At 41.3% G+C, this 25147-nt stretch overlaps 1 protein-coding gene across 1 annotated transcript in view; it reads left to right on the forward strand.

The window, feature by feature from the left end:
* Window positions 1–25147, forward strand: part of LOC126095158 (uncharacterized) — a 31645-nt gene that overhangs the window by 849 nt on the left and 5649 nt on the right. The window contains exons 2-4 of the mRNA XM_049909880.1: window positions 7263–7373; window positions 9699–9835; window positions 23559–23623. Coding sequence (XP_049765837.1) covers window positions 7263–7373; window positions 9699–9835; window positions 23559–23623 — 313 coding nt within the window. The remainder of the gene's footprint in view (window positions 1–7262; window positions 7374–9698; window positions 9836–23558; window positions 23624–25147) is intronic.

Raw genomic sequence — 25147 nt, forward strand, 5'->3', positions numbered from 1 at the left:
CCGTTGCTTCCACCAGATTTCCCCCAATTGTAGCTAATTTGTAAATTTTGTTCTGCATAAGAAAGCAGGTGAAGACGTTTTTAACGTGGCGCACGTATATAAAGCCTGTTAAAACTATTATTCATTGTACTACTAGTCTGGATTTGTAATACGACGCTGTAAGTTCCTTGCTAAATAAAAAATAAAACTAAGTAATACACACAAGAGAAAAATGTAACAAGTTATTTTGCTCAACAACTGACACTCTCAAGACCAATGGCAGTACTGAAATTGCCGTCTGTTATCATGGTCTAACTCGTAAAGAGAAATATGAGGCTTCACGGTTTCTCCCCATATCCGATTATAATCCATAATAACCCGACTTCCCCTGACAGAAAGGCTCCGCGACAACTATGTTATCCAAAGGTCCACTTTGAAAACTTCAATTATTTGTTAATTTATTTTTATTCTGCCTTCCGTCCATGGACTACATTTTGAAATATTTTTCATTGGCTCATTATTTACTATTGTATTAAACGTTATCTAATAACTGTTGTTAGTAACATTACACGGATTCAAAGAAAGAAAAAGGCAATAAAATCGATTTTCTGCTCTTGTATTAAGTTTAGTCTTTACTCAGTGGTTGTAATTTGTAAACAGAAGTAGCGTGGTTCATTTGTTATTTTAACAAAATTATGGATTCACTGTAACTAAACATAAGCGAAACGTATGACCAGTTGAGAGCCTGACTATCAGTTTCTTATTTAGCGTCTCTTCTCTTTATATTTTTTATGATTTACTGCAATTCCTAATTCCTCTATTGCATACATTGCTTAAGAATTTTGGGTCATCTTCGACTTTCTTTTTCCTGACCCTATTCCGTGTCTTCACAGCGTCGCTATGTTAATCTGGGTTTGACAATGTTAGCGGTAGATGGCGGACGGATGACCTTCCAGTCGCTAAACTTCTCCCTCTGAAACGAAATTTACTGCCCCCGTTTGGCTGCGTCTTGAGTTATCACATGCGAAAGTGTGTGAACATATTCTAAATGTTTGTATCTCGTGTAACGGTGACGGTACTTGGGTACCAGCCCGCTATTCCCTTAGTGCATCGTGGTGAACAGCCTAAAAACCAGATTCAGGTAGGACAGCACACGGGCCGTCTTCATTAATCCGTCCGGCGGATTGATTCGTAATGGCCGCTCACCCCGGAATCCCGGAAGCGGCGTGCTAACACGCGCGGCTAACCGGGAATTTCCATACATTTCCTGGATTTTCTTTTATTCTTTCAATTAATGTTTTGTATGTGTTGCTGCGGCTGACTTTATGATTTTGATGGTTGAAGTTGACATTTTACTTAAATCTACAGTTGTAACGAAGACCCTTAGATATGAAAGATATCTTACCACTATTAAGAAATTCTCTATCCTACAATACGAGGGACAGTCAATAAATAAAGAGGCAAATTTATGAAGGCAAGAAACTGTCCATTGTTACATAATGAGATTTTTACTACTTCGATACGTCATTCCCACCAATATTTTTTTTCTTTTTTCTTTACTGATGCATAGGAAACTTTGTCTTGTTGTTTGACCCGTTTTCCCACAATTTCTTAGACATGCTCTTTGTTGTTGAACTCTTTTCCACATAATGCCTCCTTGTGTGGATGAAACAAATGAAGCTTGTTTAGAAAGAGGCAGACTCACTTCCATGACGCTCTTTCATGCCTGTACGTACTATGAGTCTTGTTTTGTTGAGTTTACTTTTTCCGGACCTACTTTGCATATGCTTTGCTGTATTTTAGCCCGTTAATGATAATAGTATGAACTGTGCCAACGCTTATTGCCACTATTTTTGCTATAAGTTCTACAGTAACATGTCGGTCTCCATGAATTATGTCGTCAATACGTGTTTCAACGAAGGACACTTCAAAGGGCCGGCCACGACCTTGCTCATCATCCACTGGGGTTCGATTGTTTTTGAACCATCTTACCAACTAGTAAAAATGTTTAAGACTATACAAGTTTCGTTACACTTCAAAATAATTCGAGAGAATTCTTTCGCAAAAACATTATCACTGAACCATTTTTAGCTAAGGGTGAAACTTCAAGGGGACACGCCATCGTTAAATATATTATTGAGGTTATAATCGAAACAGTTTTTATGTCAGCTATTTACAGCTCTCCCCAGGGATGACAACCTAAAGTCATTAAAGTACAAAATTTCATTTCCACATCAGTGTGTCTCATTAATTATTAGATGTACCACGTACATCTACGAGGCCCTGCCGAATTTTAATTTTTACTTTTACATGTGAAAACTCTTAAGGCTTTTTAAATAAAACAAATATTATCAACATTCTACATCTACGTCTTTCATATCTATGTATTTGGACCACTATGCCGCTAGAGCGTTCTGAATCGTGGCGTGTAACATAGTATCCCGGTACTTGAGAAACAGCGTGCTGTGAACGAGCGTCACGAATCCGAAGAGTTTGTCCACGTAAGATGCTCCCTCTGCTTCAGCATAACAAAGCCAGACCACACACGACCGCTGCGAGGTCTACAACAATCCGACGCCTTGGGTTCCCTGTCATCGACCACCGTCCATACAGTCCCGACTTCATCTGATTTTCATCCTCATCCTCAAGGACAGCACATTGTAGTGATGAAGCGGTGCAAGCAGAAGTGAGGTTTTGGTTCCATCAACAAAGTAAAACATTCTATAGTGACAGTATCAACAAACTGGTCTTTTATTAGGAGAAATGTGTTTGTCGTCAGGGTCGCTATGGTGAGAAATAGATATGTAGGCATGAAAAATGAAGATTTAGAATGTTAATAACACGCGTTTTATTTACAAAGCTTTGAGAGTTTTCATGTAAAAAATCAGATGCACTACTTGTCAGTATTCAATCTAATGTTCTGTCATTAGTCTCCATCAAATTCTAGAACTAATTTCTTTGATATCGGATGTACACTCCTGGAAATTGAAATAAGAACACCGTGAATTCATTGTCCCAGGAAGGGGAAACTTTATTGACACATTCCTGGGGTCAGATACATCACATGATCACACTGACAGAACCACAGGCTCATAGACACAGGCAACAGAGCATGCACAATGTCGGCACTAGTACAGTGTATATCCACCTTTCGCAGCAATGCAGGCTGCTATTCTCCCATGGAGACGATCGTAGAGATGCTGGATGTAGTCCTGTGGAACAGCTTGCCATGCCATTTCCACCTGGTGCCTCAGTTGGACCAGCGTTCGTGCTGGACGTGCAGACCGCGTGAGACGACGCTTCATCCAGTCCCAAACATGCTCAATGGGGGACAGATCCGGAGATCTTGCTGGCCAGGGTAGTTGACTTACACCTTCTAGAGCACGTTGGGTGGCACGGGATACATGCGGACGTGCATTGTCCTGTTGGAACAGCAAGTTCCCTTGCCGGTCTAGGAATGGTAGAACGATGGGTTCGATGACGGTTTGGATGTACCGTGCACTATTCAGTGTCCCCTCGACGATCACCAGTGGTGTACGGCCAGTGTAGGAGATAGCTCCCCACACCATGATGCCGGGTGTTGGCCCTGTGTGCCTCGGTCGTATGCAGTCCTGATTGTGGCGCTCACCTGCACGGCGCCAAACACGCATACGACCATCATTGGCACCAAGGCAGAAGCGACTCTCATCGCTGAAGACGACACGTCTCCATTCGTCCCTCCATTCACGCCTGTCGTGACACCACTGGAGGCGGGCTGCACGATGTTGGGGCATGAGCGGAAGACGGCCTAACGGTGTGCGGGACCGTAGCCCAGCTTCATGGAGACGGTTGCGAATGGTCCTCGCCGATACCCCAGGAGCAACAGTGTCCCTAATTTGCTGGGAAGTGGCGGTGCGGTCCCCTACGGCACTGCGTAGGATCCTACGGTCTTGGCGTGCATCCGTTCGGTCCGGTCACAGGTCGACGGGCACGTGCACCTTCCGCCGACCACTGGCGACAACATCGGTGTACTGTGGACACCTCACGCCCCACGTGTTGAGCAATTCGGCGGTACGTCCACCCGGCCTCCCGCATGCCCACTATACGCCCTCGCTCAAAGTCCGTCAACTGCACATACGGTTCACGTCCACGCTGTCGCGGCATGCTACCAGTGTTAAAGACTGCGATGGAGCTCCGTATGCCACGGCAAACTGGCTGACACTGACGGCGGCGGTGCACAAATGCTGCGCAGCTAGCGCCATTCGACGGCCAACACCGCGGTTCCTGGTGTGTCCGCTGTGCCGTGCGTGTGATCATTGCTTGTACAGCCCTCTCGCAGTGTCCGGAGCAAGTATGGTGGGTCTGACACACCGGTGTCAATGTGTTCTTTTTTCCATTTCCAGGAGTGTATCTATACTGTCATTGATCTTATCCATGCTTTTTGACACATTTCCGAGTCATTGTATAAAGAAATGGTTGCACCACGACCTCAACACTTTCAGAGGTTGTGGCTCCATTTGAAGCCACACAGTATTTTCTCAGTTCGTGGTGCATCCACAGTATCCACATCAGTAGCCACCCTTTTCGTCTCCAGTAGATACTGCCTGTAGCGGTTGCAGTTTGAACAACTTCATATGCTTAGAATTTTAGTATGGAGACGAGAGAATCTGGAAGCACGATTCTCTTTTTTTTCTAATTGTGATACAGTTTGCCTCTTTAAGGTGTGATTGCGCATTAGGATTAGGCACAGAAAGCTCTCCTGTTCAAAGTTATACCCTGTGTTTTGAGATAATAGTTAAATTTATGTATTTATTTTCATAGTTACTGTGGTGGTTTCCTTTTGAACCACTGCAGGTTTAAGGGTAACATGAGCAACTATGACAGCTTGTTGTATTTCTAGTCTTACACCATGTACTGTCGCAGAATAAAGGAGGAAGAAACTCTGGCATGACTTTTGGAATGAATTTCTTTCGATGCCTTCTCGGACAATAGCAATGAAAATGGGGATGGTGGTCTCGATTTTCGAACAAAATATTCGTGTGTTCTTGCAGTATTTCAAAGAATTAGTTCGAAAAATCAATTAGCAAGGATAAGTAGAACTGTTGTCTTAGTAAAAAATAAATAAATGAAAAAAAACAGACAACATATGCAAAGTGTCTACCAGTACATTGCACCTCAGGCACTGTGTATATGTAGCAGGAGGAGGAACACAAGCAGTGGATGTGTGCTCTCTGTCAAGCAGCCCGGTGCCTAACCACTAAGACGAACTGCATTTTGCCTTTTAACAAAAAGTTACGACATTCTTGTACAGAGGCTCAATCTCAGTCCACTCAATATTTATTCAGTTTATGTATGTAGAACGTGTTTCTCACACTGGCCTGTCTCAATGTATGTCTAATAATCTACGAGGGGAGCCCAGAAAATAATGCGCCGAATTGTTTTGTCAGCTGAAAACAACGCGAAACGTTACGTATGTATTATTCGAAATCTCCTGAGTGAGAGTGCCAGCTTTCCGTCACTTCCGACAGATAGCGTTGCTGCAGGACAGTTTCAAAGTGGCGTCTGTAGATGATGCACGTTACAAGCAACGTTCCGTTATTGAATATCTCACTGCAGAGAAAGAAACTGTGGGGAATATTAACAAATTCTTGTACAAAGTCTATGGAGTACGAGCTGTCGACAGAAGTACAGTTAGTCGCTGATCACGGAGGGTGAAGTCACCATTCGCCGGACCTCCACGACTTGCAGCAGGCGGGGAGACAATCCACGGTTGTCACACCTGATATTTTGCAGCGAGCTGATGTTGTCATTGGCGAGGACTGGTGCACTAGGACTCGGCAGGTGGTGCTGTATCTCTCGGTTAGCAAAGGAAGTGTGGATGAAATTATTTGCACCCATGGATATTCAAAAGTGTGTGAAAGATGGATTACGCGGTGTCTAACTGTGGATCACAAATCGCACAGAAAGAACATTTGTCATGATTGGTGAAACGTTTTGAAGCTGCGGAGGAGGCCTTCTTGTCCCGGACTCTAACATTTGGTGAAACCTGTGTTCACCAGTTTGAGCCTGAAACAAAACGATAGTCGATGGAATGGCTCCATTCCCACTCCCCACAGAAGAAAAAATACAAAGCAACTGCTTCCACCGGTAAGAGCTTGATCATCGTCTTCTGGGACGGTGAAGGAGTAATTCTCATTGATGTGATGCGAAGAGGCGTACCATTAATTAAGAACCATATGACAACACATTAACAAAACTCCAGACGCGCTTCCAGCGACTTCGGCGCCGCAGCAACTCAGGATATGTTTTGCTGCAACACGATAACGCTCGGCCCCAAATAAATCTGAGGACTGCTGAACACGAAGCAAAACGGGGTTGGACAGTGTCACTCCATCCACCCTACAGCTCTGACCTAGCCCCTTGGGAACTTCCACTTCCATGGGCCATTAAAGGACGCCATTCCTGGAAGACATTTTGAGGACGATGAGGAGGTGATCCAAACAGTGAAGCAAAAAATGGTTCAAATGGCTCTGAGCACTATGGGACTTAACATCTATGGTCATCAGTCCCCTAGAACTTAGAACTACTTAAACCTAACTAACCTAAGGACGTCACACAGTGAAGCACTGGTTCCGCCACCAGGACAGCATTTGATACCGACAAGCCATACACGTCCTTGTTTCGCGCTTGAGGAAGGCCATAGAACGGGATGCAGATTACGTGGAAAAATATGGTGTGTAGATACAACACCATTCTTTCCCGTGTGTAATTAGCGTTACGTTCAATAAAGAACAGCTGAAGAAGAAAATGCGGTGCATTACTTTCTGGGCAATCCTCGTAATAAAAACTAGAAAATTCAAAAGATGTTTTCAGTAATTTTTGAGAACATCTCTAATGGAGAACGGCGGTCTTGCAAACTGTACTTTAAAAGTGAACACAAAGAGTGTCGACAGCAAAAAACGTTTATTTTGTGGTAACCGGTTTCGGTCAGATTTTGACCGTTTTCAGATCCTCAGACCATAACGGTGGACGGTGACGGAGAATGGAGTAGTTGTAACTCAGCTTAATGTTCGTAGGGTTATAACATTCGCCCCATTCACCGCCACCGCCCACCATCATGGTATGAGGATCCGAATGTGGTCAAAAACTGATCAAATCCGGTTACCACAAACTGAACGTTTTTTGCGTTTGAGACAGTTCGTGCTCATTTTTTTAAAAAAAGGTAATGTTTAATGTTTCGAGCCTGATGCCGGATGCCCCCTGCTGAACCTCGGCACCTGCCCCTGCGTCCCGTTCTCTTGCAGATGACGTCCTCGCTGTTGCTGGTGGTTGGGGCGCTGCTGCTGGCCGGGACTGCCGTTGGCGACCCTTGCGTCCTGCCGGACGCCTCCACGGAGACCTTCGACGTCACCACCGTGAGTCCCCATCGTTTCTCTCTTTTGCAATGCTTTTTCCTACAATTACCTGTGACATCGGTCACAGTATCTGAAGCTGTTTCTAGATGACACCTCTACTGAATATTAAAACCTTCGAAATAGACTGAAACACAATATTTTGATGGTGTAATGGGGAAGTAGACTATAATCAATTACACAGAGCTCAGCGCCGCAGACGGAGCAGTAAGCTCAAACTTATCATCAAAACACTGAACTCATAATAAGAGTATCGTGCACGGTTAAACAACTCTGCAGACATATGAGAACCGTGTCGAGGTTTATCGATTCAGGGAGGTTAGATCGTGATCCTTTTGGAGCTGAATGGTCCTTATGAGCACCTCCGCGAAACGGTTCTCCTGATGTGACAGCAGTGTAAGAATATTAGAGCCAGAATTCCGATGGAAGTCCACAGGCGTATGGCCATAGTAAGGACATCACGACACAAATGACGTCCACTCTACTGAATTGATCAGCAGCCGTACTGAATATCACAGCTACCGCAGCTTACATTAGGATGAATGTAGAGACTTTACTGTTAGCTTCGACCACCAGAGCGTTACGGCTACAAGTGCCGCTCACCACGCTTCCACTCATACTCCTCTAGTGTCTAGCCTGCCTCCAGATGTGGCCCCCAAAACGTTAAGTGGATAAGTGGACGATCCAAAAAACGTGATTTGTTTTGAGACAAGATTCTTCGTTGCCATAAGTAATAATCAGCTTTCAATCTAACGGCGACGTTAAAAATGTTTCAGGTAGCAACATACATATCATGGGACAGGTACCCCTTCCATATAACAATTTGAAACTTCTAGTGATTATTTATGGAAGACAGAAGTGTGAAGACAGCATCCACATCACAACCCAGCGCCCCAACTTGTCATTCGTAGACAGTCAGGGCGATGTATGCTGCCAACAAAAGAATACCTCAGTGCCTGTCGACACACTTCTCGTGTTATCCAATCCACTCTTTAAGATTACCGTGTTTCCTGGCCTGCGCGACATCTGCTGCTGTTGTTGTGCATGTGTGCCAAATGATGAGGCAGTCTGAATTACGAACATTATTGATGAAATTGAAGGAAAGGGAAGTGCTGACATTTACAAAGATGGTATCATATCTATTTGTATTATTGCGTGGGGTAGGGTACGGAATGCTAAAATTAATGTGCAAGATAATTGGTGATGTCATTTTCACTTTTATACCATATTTGTTAGTATTAAAGTGATGCATTTTCCTTTCTACGCAAGCATTTGTACGGTTGGTATCAGAAACAGTAATCTATAGTGCTGTAAGTAGGCTGTTTAGGTTTTTATGTTGGTAACATCACGTAGCGCATTGTATGAAAATCACTGGCTGTGCTGTGTGCAGTCTGTGGCTGGTTGGCATTGTTGGAATATTCGCTATTGTAGTGTTGGACAGTTGGATGTGAACAGCGCGTAGTGTTGCGCAGTTGGAGGTGAGCCACCAGCAGTGGTGGATGTGGGGAGAGAGATGGCAGAATTTTGAAAGTGGATGATATCGACGTGTGTCCGTCAGAAAGAGTAAATTTGTAAGACTGGATGTCATGAACTGATATATATATATATATATATATATATATATATATATATATATATATATATATATTATGACTTTTGAACATTATTAAGGTAAATACATGGTTTGTTCTCTATCAAAATCTTTCATTTGCTAACTATGCCTATCAGTAGTTAGTGCCTTCAGTAGTTAGAATCTTTTATTTCTGGCAGTATTGGCGCTCCCTGTATTGCAGTAGTTCGAGTAACGAATATTTTTGTGAGGTAAGTGATTCATGAAAGGTATAGGTTATTGTTAGTCAGGGCCATTCTTTTGTAGGGATTGTTGAAAGTCAGGTTGTGTTGCGCTAAAAATATTGTGTGTCAGTTTCGTGTTGATCAGAATAAGTAAAGAGAGAAATGTCTGGTATGTTCAGTTCTGCTCAGCTGTTTGAAAATCAAATAACATCGAGGTTCTCCATTAATTCATTAATTTTTCTAAGGGGACGTTTCACTGCAACTGCAGCATCATGGTCAAAGGTCAACTATCCTCTGTTTGTGATCGTAAATAGTGTGTGAATAGAACACATTCATGAGGTGTAATAGTTCCTGATGATTTTTTGCTATGGCGTGCCGATACGTTTTGACTTGCTCTTTTCCAATCACTTAGCTTGGATAAACATTGGAAGAGAGTTACACTAGAAAGTAATTTGTTTTATTGCTGTTGTAAAGTGTACACTCCTGATGACAATGTAAAGCAGAGTGGCTGTGAGTGTCTTGTATGGTCCACAGGCCCACAAAACGTGGTACCTCCAGTACCGCTACCCCTCAGCTGAAATGGACCCCCTCGGCTGCCTCGTCCTCACCCAGGACCCCGGTGCAGCTGCCAACCAGATGACGCTGAGTGGCGCCTTCAGCAAGGATCCCTCGTGAGTGCCTGTTCATACACTTAACCTGCTCATTACTAACCTTGTCTTCAGTGTGATTTCCAACGGAAATGCTTTTGACCAAAGTTCCACAGCATATACATGCTTCACTGTAATGAGTACAGTTTTCTGAATGCTAATCCTTAGATATCGGCTATGACGAATCATTAGGAAACATATTAAGGATGTGCCGGACGGGGATTCGAACCCGCAATCTTTGCTTCTAGAGGGAGGATGCTCTACCGACTGAGCTATGTACGCACGAGTCACGCTATCCAAAGGCAGACGTAGTGGGCACAAGGCTGGTACAATCGCTGAGCTGTAGTCTGCCACGAAATTTCAGGTCAGCTCACACTCTGATGTAGAGTAAAAATTCAGTCCGGATGCGTCCAGTATCATTAGCATATTGTATAACAATTTATCTTCATGACACTTTCAGTATGTTTTAATAGAAGTTTTTCTATAGTAAGGTCATCAACATCCAGCTTAAATTCGAGATTCTAACTCAGAGCCACGTACTGTTTTATCAGGACATATCATTACCTACAGATAGGATACATTATTGCTAAGAGTTCTGTGTGTGATGCGGTGTTGTAACATTATCTTTTCTTGATTTGACATAAGATATCACTGATTTGAAAGAAAAGGAACAGAAAGTAACTGTATTGTTAATTTATCCAGGTCAATCTTGGTTGAGCCCCGTATCTGTTGAGTGACTTACTTAAAGAAATACAGTAACCAGCCACCCTTTCTGCAGCTTTCTTTATGCCAAGACGTGTTTCAGCATATCTCACCATTCCAGTAGGAGTAATACAATATATATCTCTATCAGATAACGTTTTTATCGATTGAATTTTGAACGGTGCTTCTGCCATTTCTTTTCTAATTTCTGTACTGGAGGACTGTGGCTTTCAGCAGTGTTGCGGTGAATTTATAAGCGTTAATACTGTTCATATTAAGACAGAAAAATGAGCCACAAGCTATAGAACAAACAGTACTACCAATGTTCAAAATTCAGTCGATAAAAGATTTATGTTCGTGAGATATGAATGTACTATGCCTCTTGAAGCTGAGCTGAAGTTCTAAACGCTTCATGGCGCAAACAAAGCTATACAAAAAATGGGTGTATCCGGTATTTCATCTGGCAACGTACTTTGTGTCTTCAACTAAAATAGCTTTCTTTTTTTGTTGTGTTTTGTTCTTCCTATAGGCAGACTCCGACAACCATCTCCTCCTGTCTTGTAGTAATATTTCCTCTGTTTCTTGACGAATTCGCTTTTCATGCTCAGTACTACACACGCATTGCAGGAAGACTCTCTGAGGATTCTGGTGGAAGTAGCTGAATATTGTGAAACCAAACGCATTTAACTGATATTTACAATAGCCGCCTGCCTTAGCTAGGAGTCTGCACTGATTTTAGTGCGCATATTACGTCTGCAATTAAAATCAATTCAACGATAGTTACCACTGCTTATTACTTATGTTTTTGGAGATGTGAGTGAACCATGGACCTTGCCATTAGTGGGGAGGCTTGCGTGCCTCAGCGATACAGATAGCCGTACCGTAGGTACACCCACAAAGGAAGGGTATCTGTTGAGAGGCCAGACAAACGTGTGGTTCCTGAAGATTGGCAGCAGCATTTTCAATAGTTGCAGGGGCAACAGTCTGGATGATTGACTGATCTGGCCTTGTAACACTAATCAAAACGGCCTTGCTGTGCTGGTACTGCGAGCGGCTGAAAGCAAGGGGAAACTACAGCCGTAATTTTTCCTGGGGGCATGCAGCTTAACTGTATGGTTAAATGATGGTGGCGTCCTCTTGGGTAAAATATTCCGGAGGTAAAACAGTCCCCCATTCGGATCTCCGGGCGAGGACTACCCAAGAGGACGTTGTTATCACGAGAACTAAAACTGGCGTTCTACGGATCGGAGCGTGGAATGTCAGATCACTTAATCGAGCAGGTAGGTTAGAAAATTTAAAAAGGGAAATGGATACGTTAAAGTTAGATATAGTGGGAATTAGTGAAGTTCGGTGGCAGGAGGAACAAGACCTTTGGTCAGGTGAATACAGGGTTATAAATACAAAATCAAATAGAGGAAATGCAGGAGTAGGTTTAATAATGAATAAAAAATAGGCGTGCGGGTAAGCTACTACAAACAGCATAGTGAACGCATTAATGTGGCCAAGATAGACACGAAGCCCACGCCTACTACAGTAGTACAAGTTTATATGCCAACTAGCTCTGCAGATGACGAAGAAATTGATGAAATGTATTATGAGATAAAAGAAATTAATCAGATAGTGAAGGGAGATGAAAATTTAATAGTCATGGGTGACTGGAATTCGAGTGTAGGAAAAGGGAGAGAAGGAAACATAGTAGGTGAATATGGATTGGGGGGAAGACATGAAAGAGGAAGCCGCCTGGTAGAATTTTGCACAGAACATAACTTAATCATAGCTGACACTTGGTTCAAGAATCATAAAAGAAGGTTGTATACATGGAAGAATCCCGGAGATACTAAAAGGTATCAGATACATTATGTAATGGTAAGACAGAGATCTAGGAGCCAGGATTTAAATTGTAAGACATTTCCAGGGGCAGATGTGGACTCTGACCACGATCTATTGATTATGAACTGCAGATTAAAATTGAAGAAACTGCAAAAATGTGGGAATTTAAGGAGATGGAACCTGGACAATCTGACTAAACCAGAGGTAGTACAAAGTTTCAGGGAGAGCATAAGGGAACAATTGACAGCAGTGGGGGATAGAAGTACAGTAGAAGAAGAATGGATAGCTCTGAGGGATGAAGTAGTGAAGGCAACAGATGATCAAGAAGGTAAAAAGACGAGGGCTAGTAGTAATCCTTGGGTAACAGTAGAAATGTTGAATTTAATTGATGAAAGAAGAAAATATAAAAATGCAGTAAATGAAGCAGGCAAAAAGGAATACAAACGTCTCAAAAATGAGATCGACAGGAAGTGCAAAATGGCTAAGCAGGGATGGCTCGAGGACAAATGTAAGGAGGTAGAGGCTTATCTCACTAGGGGTAAGATAGATACTGCCTACAGGAAAATTAAAGAGACCTTTGGAGAAAAGAGAACCGCTTATATGAATATCAAGAGCTTGGATGGAAACCTTGTTCTAACAAAAGAAGGGAAAGCTGAAAGATGGAAGGAGTATATAGAGGGTCTATGCAAGGGCGATGTACTTGAGGACAATATTATAGAAATGGAAGAGAATGTAAATGGAGATGAAATGGGAGATACGATACTCCGTGAAGAATTTGACAGAGCACTGAAAGACCTGAGCCGAAACAAGGCCCCGTTAGTAGACAACAATCCATTAGAACTACTGTCGGCCTTGGGAAGGGCAGTCATGACAAAACTCTACCATCTGGTGAGGAAGATGTATGAGACAGGCGAAATACCCTCAGACTTCAAGAAGAATATAATAATTCCAATCCCAAAGAAAGCAGGTCTTGACAGATGTGAAAAAAACCGAACTATCAATTTAATAAGTCACAGCTGCAAAATACTAATAAGAGTTCTTTACAGACGAATGGAAAAACAGGTAGAAGCCGACATCGGGGAAGATCAGTTTGGATTCTGTAAAAATATTGGAACACGTGAGGCAATACTGACCTTACGACTTATCTTAGAAGAAAGATTAAGCAAAGGCAAACCTACATTTCTAGCATTTGTAGACTTAGAGCAAGCGTTTGACAATGTTGACTGAAATACTCTCTTCCAAATTCTAAAGGTGGCAGGGGTAAAATACAGGGAGCGAAAGGGTATTTACAATTTGTACAGAAACCAGATGGCAGTTATAAGAGTCGAGGGTCATGAAAGGGAAGCAGTGGTTGGGAAGGGAGTGAGACAGGGTTGTAGCCTCCCCCAATGTTACTCAATCTGTATATTGAGCAAGCAGTAAAGGAAACAAAAGAAAATTAGGAATAGGTTTTAAAATCCATGGAGAAGAAATGAAATCTTTTAGGTTCGCCGATGACATAGTAATTCTGTCAGAGAGAGCAAAGGACTTGGAAGGGCAGTTGAATGGAATGGACAGTGTCTTGATAGGAGGATAAATGATGAACATCAATAAAAGCAAAACGAGGATAATGGAATGTAGTCGTATTAATTCGGGCGATGCCGAGGGAATTAGATTAGGAAATGAGACACTTAAAGTAGTAAAGGAGTTTTGCTATTTGGGGTGCAAAATAACTGATGATGGCGGAAGTAGAGAAGATATAAAATGTAGACTGGCAATGGCAAGGAAAGCATTTCTGAAGAAGAGAAATTTGTTAACATCGAGTATAGATTTAAGTGTCAGGAAGTCGTTTCTGAAAGTATTTGCGTGGAGTGTAGCCATGTATGGAAGTGAAACATGGACGATAAATATTTTGTACAAGAAGAGGATAGAAGCTTTCGAAATGTGATGCCACAGAAGAATGCTGAAGATTAGATGGGTAGATCACATAACTTATGAGGAGGTATTGAATAGAATTGGGGAGAAGAAGCATTTGTGGCACGACTTGATGAGAAGAAGGAACCGGTTGGTAGGACATGTTCTGAGGCATCAAGGGATTACCAGTTTAGTATTGGAGGGCAGTGTGGAGGGTAAAAATCGTAGAGGGAGACCAAGAGATTCAGAAGGATGTAGGTTGCAGTATGTACAGGGAGATGAAGAAACTTGCACACGATAGGGTAGCATGGGGAGCTGCATCAAACTAGTCTCAGGACTGAAGACCACAACAACAACAACAACAACAAATGCCTTAAACACACCTCACGTTAAAAGTAGCCAGAAAGTTTTTGACTTCTTCCCTTTTATAGTCTGCTCTAGTGAGTCCGGCATCCAAATCGCTGAGGATTTTGTTTAGAGTGCGCTTACAGTAATCTATATCAAACACAAACGTAGTCATTCCCACAGTTGCCTTTTAGAGTTTCTGGTTTCCCTAGAGTTTCTGTTCTTGTAGTGAGGGATCCCTTCCCCGCCAGTTCCTTCAGTTTCACTTTGCTTTTACAGCTTTGGCGTTATAATACACCACATTTCCGATGCTTGGGATTACTGTTGCTTCCATACATTCTTGTCTCTAGGTAAACTCTTTTATACAATTTTATGGCTTCATGGACGTTCAGAAGGTATGAAGTACACGCCCGTGAAATTGGTTAATAATATACCCATTGAAATGAAACATATGACAGAAATATGCTTTCAGAGTATTCTCTTCTAGTAGCCACTCCCATCTCTGAATTTCCTTTCGCTCCTCAAAATCTTGTAAAGCGGAGAGAATTACATCGCGTGTAACATTGGTTGAAATGACAACTAATTTACCTAAATATTGGCCTAGAGGCCGTATGGAGGGGATATGTATTACCCGTCTATTAATATCCCATCTACACTGACAAAAATGTATGGTAGTACACCATGAAAATATGACTCATGCAGCCAAACCTCCACCCTGTGAGCTCCGTTGATTACAGTTTGATCCTTATGGTAGCTTATTTTAAGCACAATAGAAATCTATTCGAGTAGTTGAAGCGTGATGAGACTTCGTGATGACTATTTATAGTACCTGATATGAATGAGACTTCTCAGATGGTGATCGTTACACATGAAACGTCCCCTTTGAACATTTATACATGACTGTGCTTAAACTGACACACGATATTTTTAGCGCAACGCAATCTGACTTTCAGAAATCCCTACAAAGGAATGGCCCTGATTGCTTCTAACTTTTCAGGATCCGGCTGAATGCCTTCAGAAGAAATAATATGTCCCAAAAACTTCACCTTTGACCTACCGAATTCAGACTTTTCCAAGTTAACTGTAATTCCAGATTCTGCAAAAATACGTAACAAATTGTTGAGGATGCGATTGTGTTGTTCCCATGAAGCTTCTGCTATCAGAATATCGTCCACATATAACGTGGTGTGACGTTTTAAGAACTCAGGTAATATGGAATTTAACCCGCGAATGAATGCTGCCGAAGAAATGTTCAAACCAAAAGGAAGTTTCCGAAACTGATAACAAACGCCGAAACAAAGGAAAGCTGTGTATTTTCTACATTCTGGATGAAGTTCGATCTGATAAAATCTGGATCTGAGATCAATGGAAGATAACACTTTTACACCATTAAAATTTTGAAGAAGTTCTTCCATCGTCTGCGGCCTGTCTGTTTCAGGAATAATTATAGTATTGATTTGTCTCGAATCTAAGACAAGCCTGATCGATCCATTTTTCTTCTCAACAACATGTAACGGATTGTTGTATGAGCTTACTGCCGGCTCAATAATGCCCTCGTCAAGCATAGATTGTATTTCTGTTCTAACACGATCCCTATAATGTGCTGGAATTACGTATGGTCTAACACAAAATTTAGTATGCTCACGAACACGAAATTTGTATTGAAATCCCTTGATTGTTCCTGTTTTGTGAGTAAAAACTGTGGAATGTGCTTGTAAAATCTCGAAAAGGTCCTGCCTATCAGTGTCATTACAATTCTAAATTGTTTGAATTTTATTCTGAATTAACTCATTAATTTCAAATATGCCGTCGATATCATCCCTGTCAGTACTTGCAGAGTGATTGTTAGTGTCTAGTCCCGTAGAAAATTCCGAACTGTTGTCTAACAGAAGGTAAAGCCGATTAATTTCCTCATCTGGGTTTGAGAGCCAGTCTTCAAATTTCAAAGCTATTGACTTACCATCTTTCTCTAAACTTATTTCAGCATCGTGAAAGCTTAAGATTGCTTTGTATTCTTTCAAAAAGTCTACTCCCAGTATAATTTCCGTCGGCAATAATGGAACAATAAGAAAGTTCATAGAGAAGCTGTGGCTTTGGCAAAAGGATTCTAAATTGGTTTGTTGGCGTACATCTACACTTTTTCCAAAGATTGCACCTTGTAATTTAATCTTACGTAACGGAAGTGTGGGGCAATCGTTCGATTTGTTGCATTTGCTAAAAGCTGTTTCACTAATTACTGAAATGGGACTGCCAGAGTCAAGTACTGCCGTAAATTTTACGTCATTTACAGTAATGTGAATCACAGGATATGCAATGTTGTTATGTTTTACGTCGTGTTCCTGGAGTAAGATGTCTCTAATGTCTTCCATTCTTACGTAATTACTAGCTACAGCAGCTGCGTCGTCAGTTTCATAAGTTCGTTTTGTGGCTGCCAGCGGTGTGAGTCATTGCCTATTGTCTCTTTGTTGGCGCGCGTCTTTATTGGGATTTGGAGACCTAACTTCTTCAAATTCACCGTGACGAGAATCCCGCCAGTTCTGATGCAGTTCAGGTCTGTCGTTACGATCATATCATCTGTCGTCATGTCGGTAGATTCCATAGTTTCTTTCTTGTCGGTCACGTGGTGGAGAATTTCTCCCTGAGTCGTAACTGCGCGCTGGACCGTTGCGTCTAAAGTTATTCTGTCTCCCTTGATAATAATTGTTTTGGTTCCCATATTGTCTGTTTCTCTGATTGTCGCTGTGATAGTCATTACTGCGGAGAGGTGATCTTTCCCTGTAATTATTACTACTCTGCCAACGGTTGTCATACGGGTGGTGTCTGTTTTGGTCACGATTTGTGTTGTGAGAATAGCCTTGTCGTGTCCACGTATTATTTCTTTCATCGCGGAATTGCGACGACTGTGACCTGTAGTTGTTGTGTTCCTGTTTTCGCGTTACGCGATTGCCAGTGTCAATTTCTAGTTCTTGTAACAGTCCCTGAAAAGCTTCAATGTCGTCTTTGCAACGTCCTGCTAAAATAATATGTCGTAAATGTTGAGGCAGTTTGATTAAGCAAATGCGGATGAGTTCTGAGGGGCTGTATTGGTTTGACAAGTACTGATTCTTGTGCAACGTGTCTTCAAAATATTTCACAAGACTGGGAAATTCAGATTGTTCGAAATGTTTCATCATTATGATGCCATGTTTTACTCGGTCTTGTGTGGCTTGAGACCGATATGCTGAGAGGAAGGTATGGTAAAATTCTCCTTCACTGTGGCAGTCGTGAATGACCGATCGCATTCTTACAGCTGGTTCATTCTCTAAGTAGCCACACATAAATTCTAACCTGTGCTCCAGTGACCAGTTAGGAGGGAAACAATGAGAGAATTGATGGAGCCACGCTTGTGGATGAATGTCGTTGGCAGAATTCTTAAATGTTTTCAATTTACGTGTAGTAATGAACAGCTTATAGTCAAAATCATCGTGTCGGCGAGTAGCATATCGGTCATTGTTATGTCGTGTCGGCGGTTCCATCTCAAAATTCGGTGTACCTTGCCAATTTCTTTCATAATTACCGAAATGCCCTGTGTTATTATTTTGTGGCTTTTCCGTATTTCTAAGTTCCTCTTCCCATGTTGGAGCACGAGTGTCCTCTGAAATATGTAATTCTTGTATTACCTGTGTCAACTGATCTTGTACTTCCTGGATTTCTCTTTTGTACTGTGTATTGATTTGATTTTGATTTTGTTTGAATTCTCTTATTTGTTCATACTCTTCTGTGTCAGTGAAGGCTAGGGTCTTGTGTCATTCAGATCATCATCTACCTTTGTAGACCTGATCCGAAAGTCCGGCTACTTTCTCTGATAGTGTACTTATTTCCTCCATGTGTCTTTCTGAACCAATTTTCAGGGTATCTACTGTGTCATTTAAGTTTTCCTGAGTTTTTGCAAGTTGCGTAACCGAATCGGTAGATGCAACTGAGTCAATTTTAGCTTGCAAGGTCTCATGATTTTCATGAACAATAGTTTGCAGTTCTTTTATGGCTGCTTCGTGATTCTGTAATGCATTTTCATGACGCGAAAAAATAGGTTGGAAATGCTCACAAATTTGTGTTTTTACGTCATTACAGACTTTCTGACATTTCGATTCAATGTTATGTAACTCAGCAGTTAAACCTTCACGTGTTTGTTCGAGAGTTTGTTCCAATGAGTCTAACTTTTGAAGCTTTTTCTGTGTTTGTCTCTGATTTTGTTCCATTGTGTGTAACTGTTGCTGTGTTTGTCTCTGGTGTTGTTCCATTGTGTCTAACTGTTGCTGTGTCTGTTTCTGATTTTGTTCCATTTGTTGCATTAATTGCAATAATAATGCATTAGTGTCTGGAATCTGTTCCTCTACGCTTTTCGGCAGTGCATTTGCACCAGCAACATTCACATTTTGACTAGCAGAAAATGTGTCTTGATTTATTTGAGAAAACGGTGAGGACGCAAAACCTGAATCTACAGTATTTGTAAAATTGTGTCCTGTCATTTCGGATTCCTGAGGCGAGCTGTTGCCGAGCGATCGATCGATAATGCTTCCCTGTTCACTAATTGTTTCACTGCCTACGCCATTGTTTGCCGCCCACTCCATTTCCCTATGCACAATTACCAAATTACTATGTTGAACATTCGTTAATTCATTACATGGTGGCGTTAACACACTGCTTTCGTCTTCACTGACATTTCTCAGTTTACTTTGGAGCCTAGTGTTACGTTTTTCACACGCCATTATTGTCACAATATTTCACACGACAACACAGAAAAACACAATTTAAAGAGCGAAAATAGGGGAACACATTAACGTAGCACTGAAAATAATATCTAGTTAATTGCAAGTGTAGCTGCGAAACACTTGGTGCAAATCTACATGCATGCCACAACTGTTTTACTGTACAACAATGAAAGGCTGCAACTACGAAGGAGATTCTCTCTACAATTACGCAATAGCAATAAACAAAATCTACATTAATTACACAAACTACAAGAAAAATTCAGAAGATTCCAGTGAGGTATCCTTGGCTAAGGGTCGACATATGAAACGTCCCCTTAGAACAATTATACACGACTGTGCTTAAACTAACACACAATATTTTTAGCGCAACGCAATCTGACTATCAAAGATCCCTGCAAAAGAATGGCCCTGAGTAACATTAAACTATACCTTTCAGAAATCACTTACCTCACCAAAAATCTTCATTACTCGAACTGCTGCAATACAGCGAGCGCCACTACTGCCAGCTAAATAAAAGATTCAAACTACCGAAGTCACTAACTACTGATAGGGATAGTTAGCAAATGAAAGATTTTAATAGGGAACAAACAATGTATTTACCTTAATAGTCATAATATATGATATCCAGTATTACAAACTTCGAAACTCCGCCATCTCTCTCCCCACATCCACCACTGCTGGCGGCTCACCTCCAACTGCGCAACGCTACGCGCTGTTCACATCCAGCTGCCGCTGCCCAACACTACAATGGCAGACAACAATGCAAACTAGCCACAGACTGCACACAGCACAGCCAGTGATTTTCGTACAGAGCGCTACGTAACGTTGCTAATAAGAAAACATAAACAGCCTACTTACATAAAGAAAACATAAACAGCCTACTTACACACAGACCGCCAGGAGGGCGGTCATTTTCGGCTTATCGACGTCTTTGAGACACGTCGAAAAATCTGCGCCTGGATCATGGTATCACAGGGGTGTAGGTGTAGCATTTTTGAATACCACTCAAACGTCCTGGGTCCTGGGAGCTGTCCTAGCCCACTGTTTAAACTTTGAATAAAAATGACGTGCAGTGGCAACCGAAGACTTCATAAACGAGAACGCACACTCCTTCTACCAACATCATTGTTGAAAAGGTTGGAGGAACGGTCAGAGATTCGGGCACAAAATGAAGACAAGTTAAGGCGAAATGACTGCAAGAAAATACGAAGAAGTCAAGATCATATGGTCTTCGTAAGGACAGTTGAAAAAATACTGTGAAATTAAGAGTAAAACTGTCAACATAAAGAGGAAGAATTCCACGGTTAATCACAGAGGGGAGAGTTGGTAGCTATGAGGAATTCATTGAGGTTCTCTAGAATGGAGAGTGTCAGTCTGAGGACCTAACAGAAGAAGAAATGGAATTCAGTCGGTAAAACTAGGGAATCTGTTATAACAGCGTTCAAAGAAACTAGTGAGCAAATAAGGGAGAACGCGTGGGTAACATTTGTTCCGAATCTCTAAGATAACGGTGGATATGACAGTCAAATGACTGTTCAGGTTTGTGTGCGAAGTGTATGAAATGGTGGGCATACAAACAGACGTTCAGAAAAATCGTCCACACAATTACCCAGATATAGAGGGCAGGTAAGAGGAAGAATTATCGCACATGTTGCCCATCCAAGTTGGAGACAAGAATAATATACAGAATAATGGAAAAGAAAACTGAGGATCTCTTAAGTGGTAATCATTAAGACTTAACGAAAGGTAAAGACACCTTACAGACTGTTTTGACGTTGCACTTGTGAATGGGACAGAGAATTAAGAAAAATCTAGACACCTAGAAAAAGCGTTCGACAATGTGAAATCGTGTATGACATTCGAAATTCTCAAAAAATTTGTTATAAGTTATAGGAGAAGACGGGTATTACGTAATTTGTGTGAGAACTAAGAACAAACAATAAGATTATGTTAAGAAAGGACTAGATGCTCGAAATGAAAAACTATAAGATAGGGATGAGGTCCGTGTCACCTAGTGTTCGATCTGAACGTCAATGAAACACTGACGCAAATAACAGATTTGCTCACGACTGGGTTTAATTTCCAGAAAGAAAGAAAGTTAATCATAAGATTCGCCGATGAGGTTGCTATCTCTAATGAAAGCGAAGAAGGGTTTCAGAAACAGCTATCGAAAATAAGTTGAAAGGGAAGCAAAGAAGGACGGAAATAATGGCAAGTGGCTGAAATGAGATTAGCGATAAATGAAACACCAAAGTGGTGCTCGAATTAGGAAGCGTATAAAACGGCGATGTATTTTTTACCATTTTTATACAATTTATACATCTAAGAAGTAATGACAGAAATAAGAGACAGATTCGAGAGAGGGAGTAATATTCAGCGTGAAACGATATCAATAATAAGATTCGCTAGTGACTTTGTTGAGCCCAATGAAAGCGAGACAAAAAGTGCAGTATTGGTTGAATGAAATGAACAACAGGTATGGAGTGGGAGTAAATGAAAGAGACACGAAAGTCATGAGAAATAGTAAAAGTGAGATTAATGAGAAACTTGACTTCAAAATTTTGGTCGATGAAGTAGACGGAGTGAAGGAATTCTGTACCCTTGGAAGCAAAATAATTTACGACCGACGAAATTGTGCTGACATAAAAAGCAGGCTTAAAGAGGCAAGTGGTATTGACCTTAAATTTAAGACGAAATTTCTGAGAATGTACGTCTGCAGTACAGCACTGCACGCTAGTGTATCATGGTCCGTGGGAAATCAGAAAAGAAACTAGTACAATCGTTTGGGATGCGTTGAAAACTTTTGGACTTACTTGTAAGAAATGAAGAAGTCCATGCGGATTCGGCACGGAGAGAATTTGTGTAAAACACGACAAAGAAGAGATAGAAAATATGACATATGTTAAAACACTAGGGAGTAGATTCTTTGGTACTAGACAGAGCTACCGAGTGTGAAAACTGCAGTGAAAGACTGAGATTGGAATATTTCAGTCAATAATTGAAGCAGTTGGACGTAAGAATTACTCCGAGCTAAGGCGTTTGGCATAGGAGAGGAGGTCGTTGTAGGTCTGTCAGAAGACTGATGACCCAAAGAAAGAAAAATGGTAGACATCGTAGACATGGGAGTATTATATCAACAGGTCACATGGACAGTGGTAAGAAGAAAATTACTGTACCTTTCAGAAAGACCCCTACACGGAAGTACTGTGGAACTGTTCGACTGTTTCTGACGAAACGCGGATGACAACACCTGAATCCAGGAAGAAGAGTGTCCATGAACAGCCAGGAACAGATCGCAGGAATATTTCTGAGATCTGGAGTTGCTATGTGTCGTTCACCGCTGACACCAGACCACAGTCAAAAAAGCTTTGCTTTATCTGGATGCACTGTCAGGTATGACAGTGAGGGGCAATCTGTTGTGTTTAGCGCCACAGCAGTTTGTGGCGATCAGACCGACGCCAATATTTCTCCAGGCATCAGGGTGAAAATTTACAGAGGGCAGTGATGGTCTAAACCCACACTTCCCCATCTCTTGGAGCCACGGTGTGTGGAGGTCTTGGATACGGCACCAGAACTCACCTCGTAATTGTTGAAATGATGCTGCCAGTTCACCAGCATGAAGGAAGGATGGTAAAACTTGTAGCTGGTCCCTTTTTGACCAGGGTACCAAAAGCCATGTTCTCGCAGGTTAATGTAAGATCCGACTCCGCAGTGTACACCATTAACACACTCATGATTCTACGAATCCTTCCCTGGCTGCTCGGTGGCCTGATTTTTCACCTTTAGAGCGTGTTTGAGGTGCTAAGAGAAGGCGTATGCTTTCAGACCACCAAACTCCTTGATCTGAAACGGTACACGTTCAGGTATGGCTATGAAACCCTCAGGATGATGTGCTAAGGCTTCCAGTCGACAACGAAGAATTTAGTGCAGTCATGCCCGCTGGAATCACATCTAATACCGGCGTCCATGCGCTGCATCAGTTCCGAATGGAATTCCAGTTTAATTGGTCAGTATCCATTATTTTGTGAACATATCCACAAAGTTTGACAGATTTCGGACTCGTGCTTCATGGTGCAACACTTTCCATTTTTGTCAGAGTTCATGCAATGCTGTTGTGGATTTTCTTGTATCATAATCTCTACTACTTTACTTCTTTTTTTTTCAGTAATGTCTGTTTATGGTTAAATTGAAAAGACACTGAGATTGAGCAACACACACTGTTGCAGGACCCTCATTACAGCCGATGTGACAATGGAGGGTAACCGTCTTCATTGCACCTACTACGGAAAATGTGAGTACATGACTCTACACTACAAGGAGCTTCACGAAGCGCTCGGTCACATACCTGATTCTTCTAACATATCTGATTATTATAACTAAAAAAACCCATGGTCAAAATTTGACCACTTGTGTTTATAACGTAAAGCAAGTAATTTTTTCGTATAGTTAAACGGATGTTTTTCGTACGCAGATACTTAGTTCTTATCTGTACACTAAGATGGTTTCAGGTTCTTACCTGAACGCTATGATGAAAAGACAGCTAAAGGGGGAAGAGGAAGCATTTGGAAATTAAAGACATAAATTAGGCAAATTATTACTTTATTTTACAATTTAACGATACGAAACTTTAAATATAAACTATATGTTACGTAAAACATTCTTTCATCACTACCTAAATGACTTTTTTGGTATGTTCAGAAATGTAATATTTCAAACTATCGGGAGATCTGACTCTACTTGATGCCACATGTAACTGACTTTGCGTAAAACATGGTTGCATCAATAAAATCCCAACTTTTTTCGAATGGCCTCCCTTGGGACTTATTAATGTAATTGCTGATGCAGCATTAATAGCAAATTGTTTTCTTTGAAACTCAGCAGGGAAAATAGGACTGGAATAAGTCATATCTATACCTGGAATCAAAAATAGCTTACGTTATAAGATACCATTTAATGGATTCCAAACAGTTGCGATATTATCAGCACTGATCAACATAGACTGAGAGTGATTTCTTCCTGTAACTTCCATGATAGTTTCCAGTGTACCTCATCCACTTTGCGGTATAGCCCCGATCACGCATCCTGTGATATTTTTCCATCAGTAATGGTAAAGCTTCTGAGCATTAGGTTTGAAAGTTCTGAAGAAGTGCTCAAGAGAAATGAGACGGTTCTCAAGAACCTAACAGAGAATGGCCTGCACAATGTGTTCGAGGACTGGTAGAAGTACGATAAAAATTGCATTCAAGTAGGAGATATTACTTCGCAAAAGATGATGTTAACAATGAAATAGAATAATAAACATCGGTGAAAAAAAAGTTTCAGTCTTTGTTGATCAAATCTCGTGTAGAAATAATTAACACGCATTCTTGTTCCATTAAATAGCGCTTCGTTTGTTGTTCATAGCTCTAACAAGAAGAACAGTGCAAATAATTTTCAATTGTAACTTACGTGGCGATAACCCAACGACACAAAGAAAATTCAGAACCTCTGTTGGATAGTAATTATTTACTCCGTAATCATTGTCACAAATTATTTTATCATAGCTGTGGTAAATTTTTTGCCTCATCTGTAACAGCATTTACTAGAGCGTTGAAATGAGTTATTGATATTATGTGTTGGAGAGTAAATTTTGCGCTAAAGGCGGAAAATGAACTTCCCCGTAAAGGCAACACAATGTGAATGTCATTGTATCACGTAAGGTAACCGCAGACGTGAAGTATTTAGCATTACAGTATCTGCACTGTAAATTAATCTGATCGCCGTTATGAACATGAAAATAATTTTTAATTGCTTCAGTGCAAATTTAGATATAACT

The sequence above is a fragment of the Schistocerca cancellata genome, chromosome 8 (genome assembly GCF_023864275.1).
Source record: "Schistocerca cancellata isolate TAMUIC-IGC-003103 chromosome 8, iqSchCanc2.1, whole genome shotgun sequence".
In the NCBI taxonomy this organism is placed as follows: domain Eukaryota; kingdom Metazoa; phylum Arthropoda; class Insecta; order Orthoptera; family Acrididae; genus Schistocerca; species Schistocerca cancellata.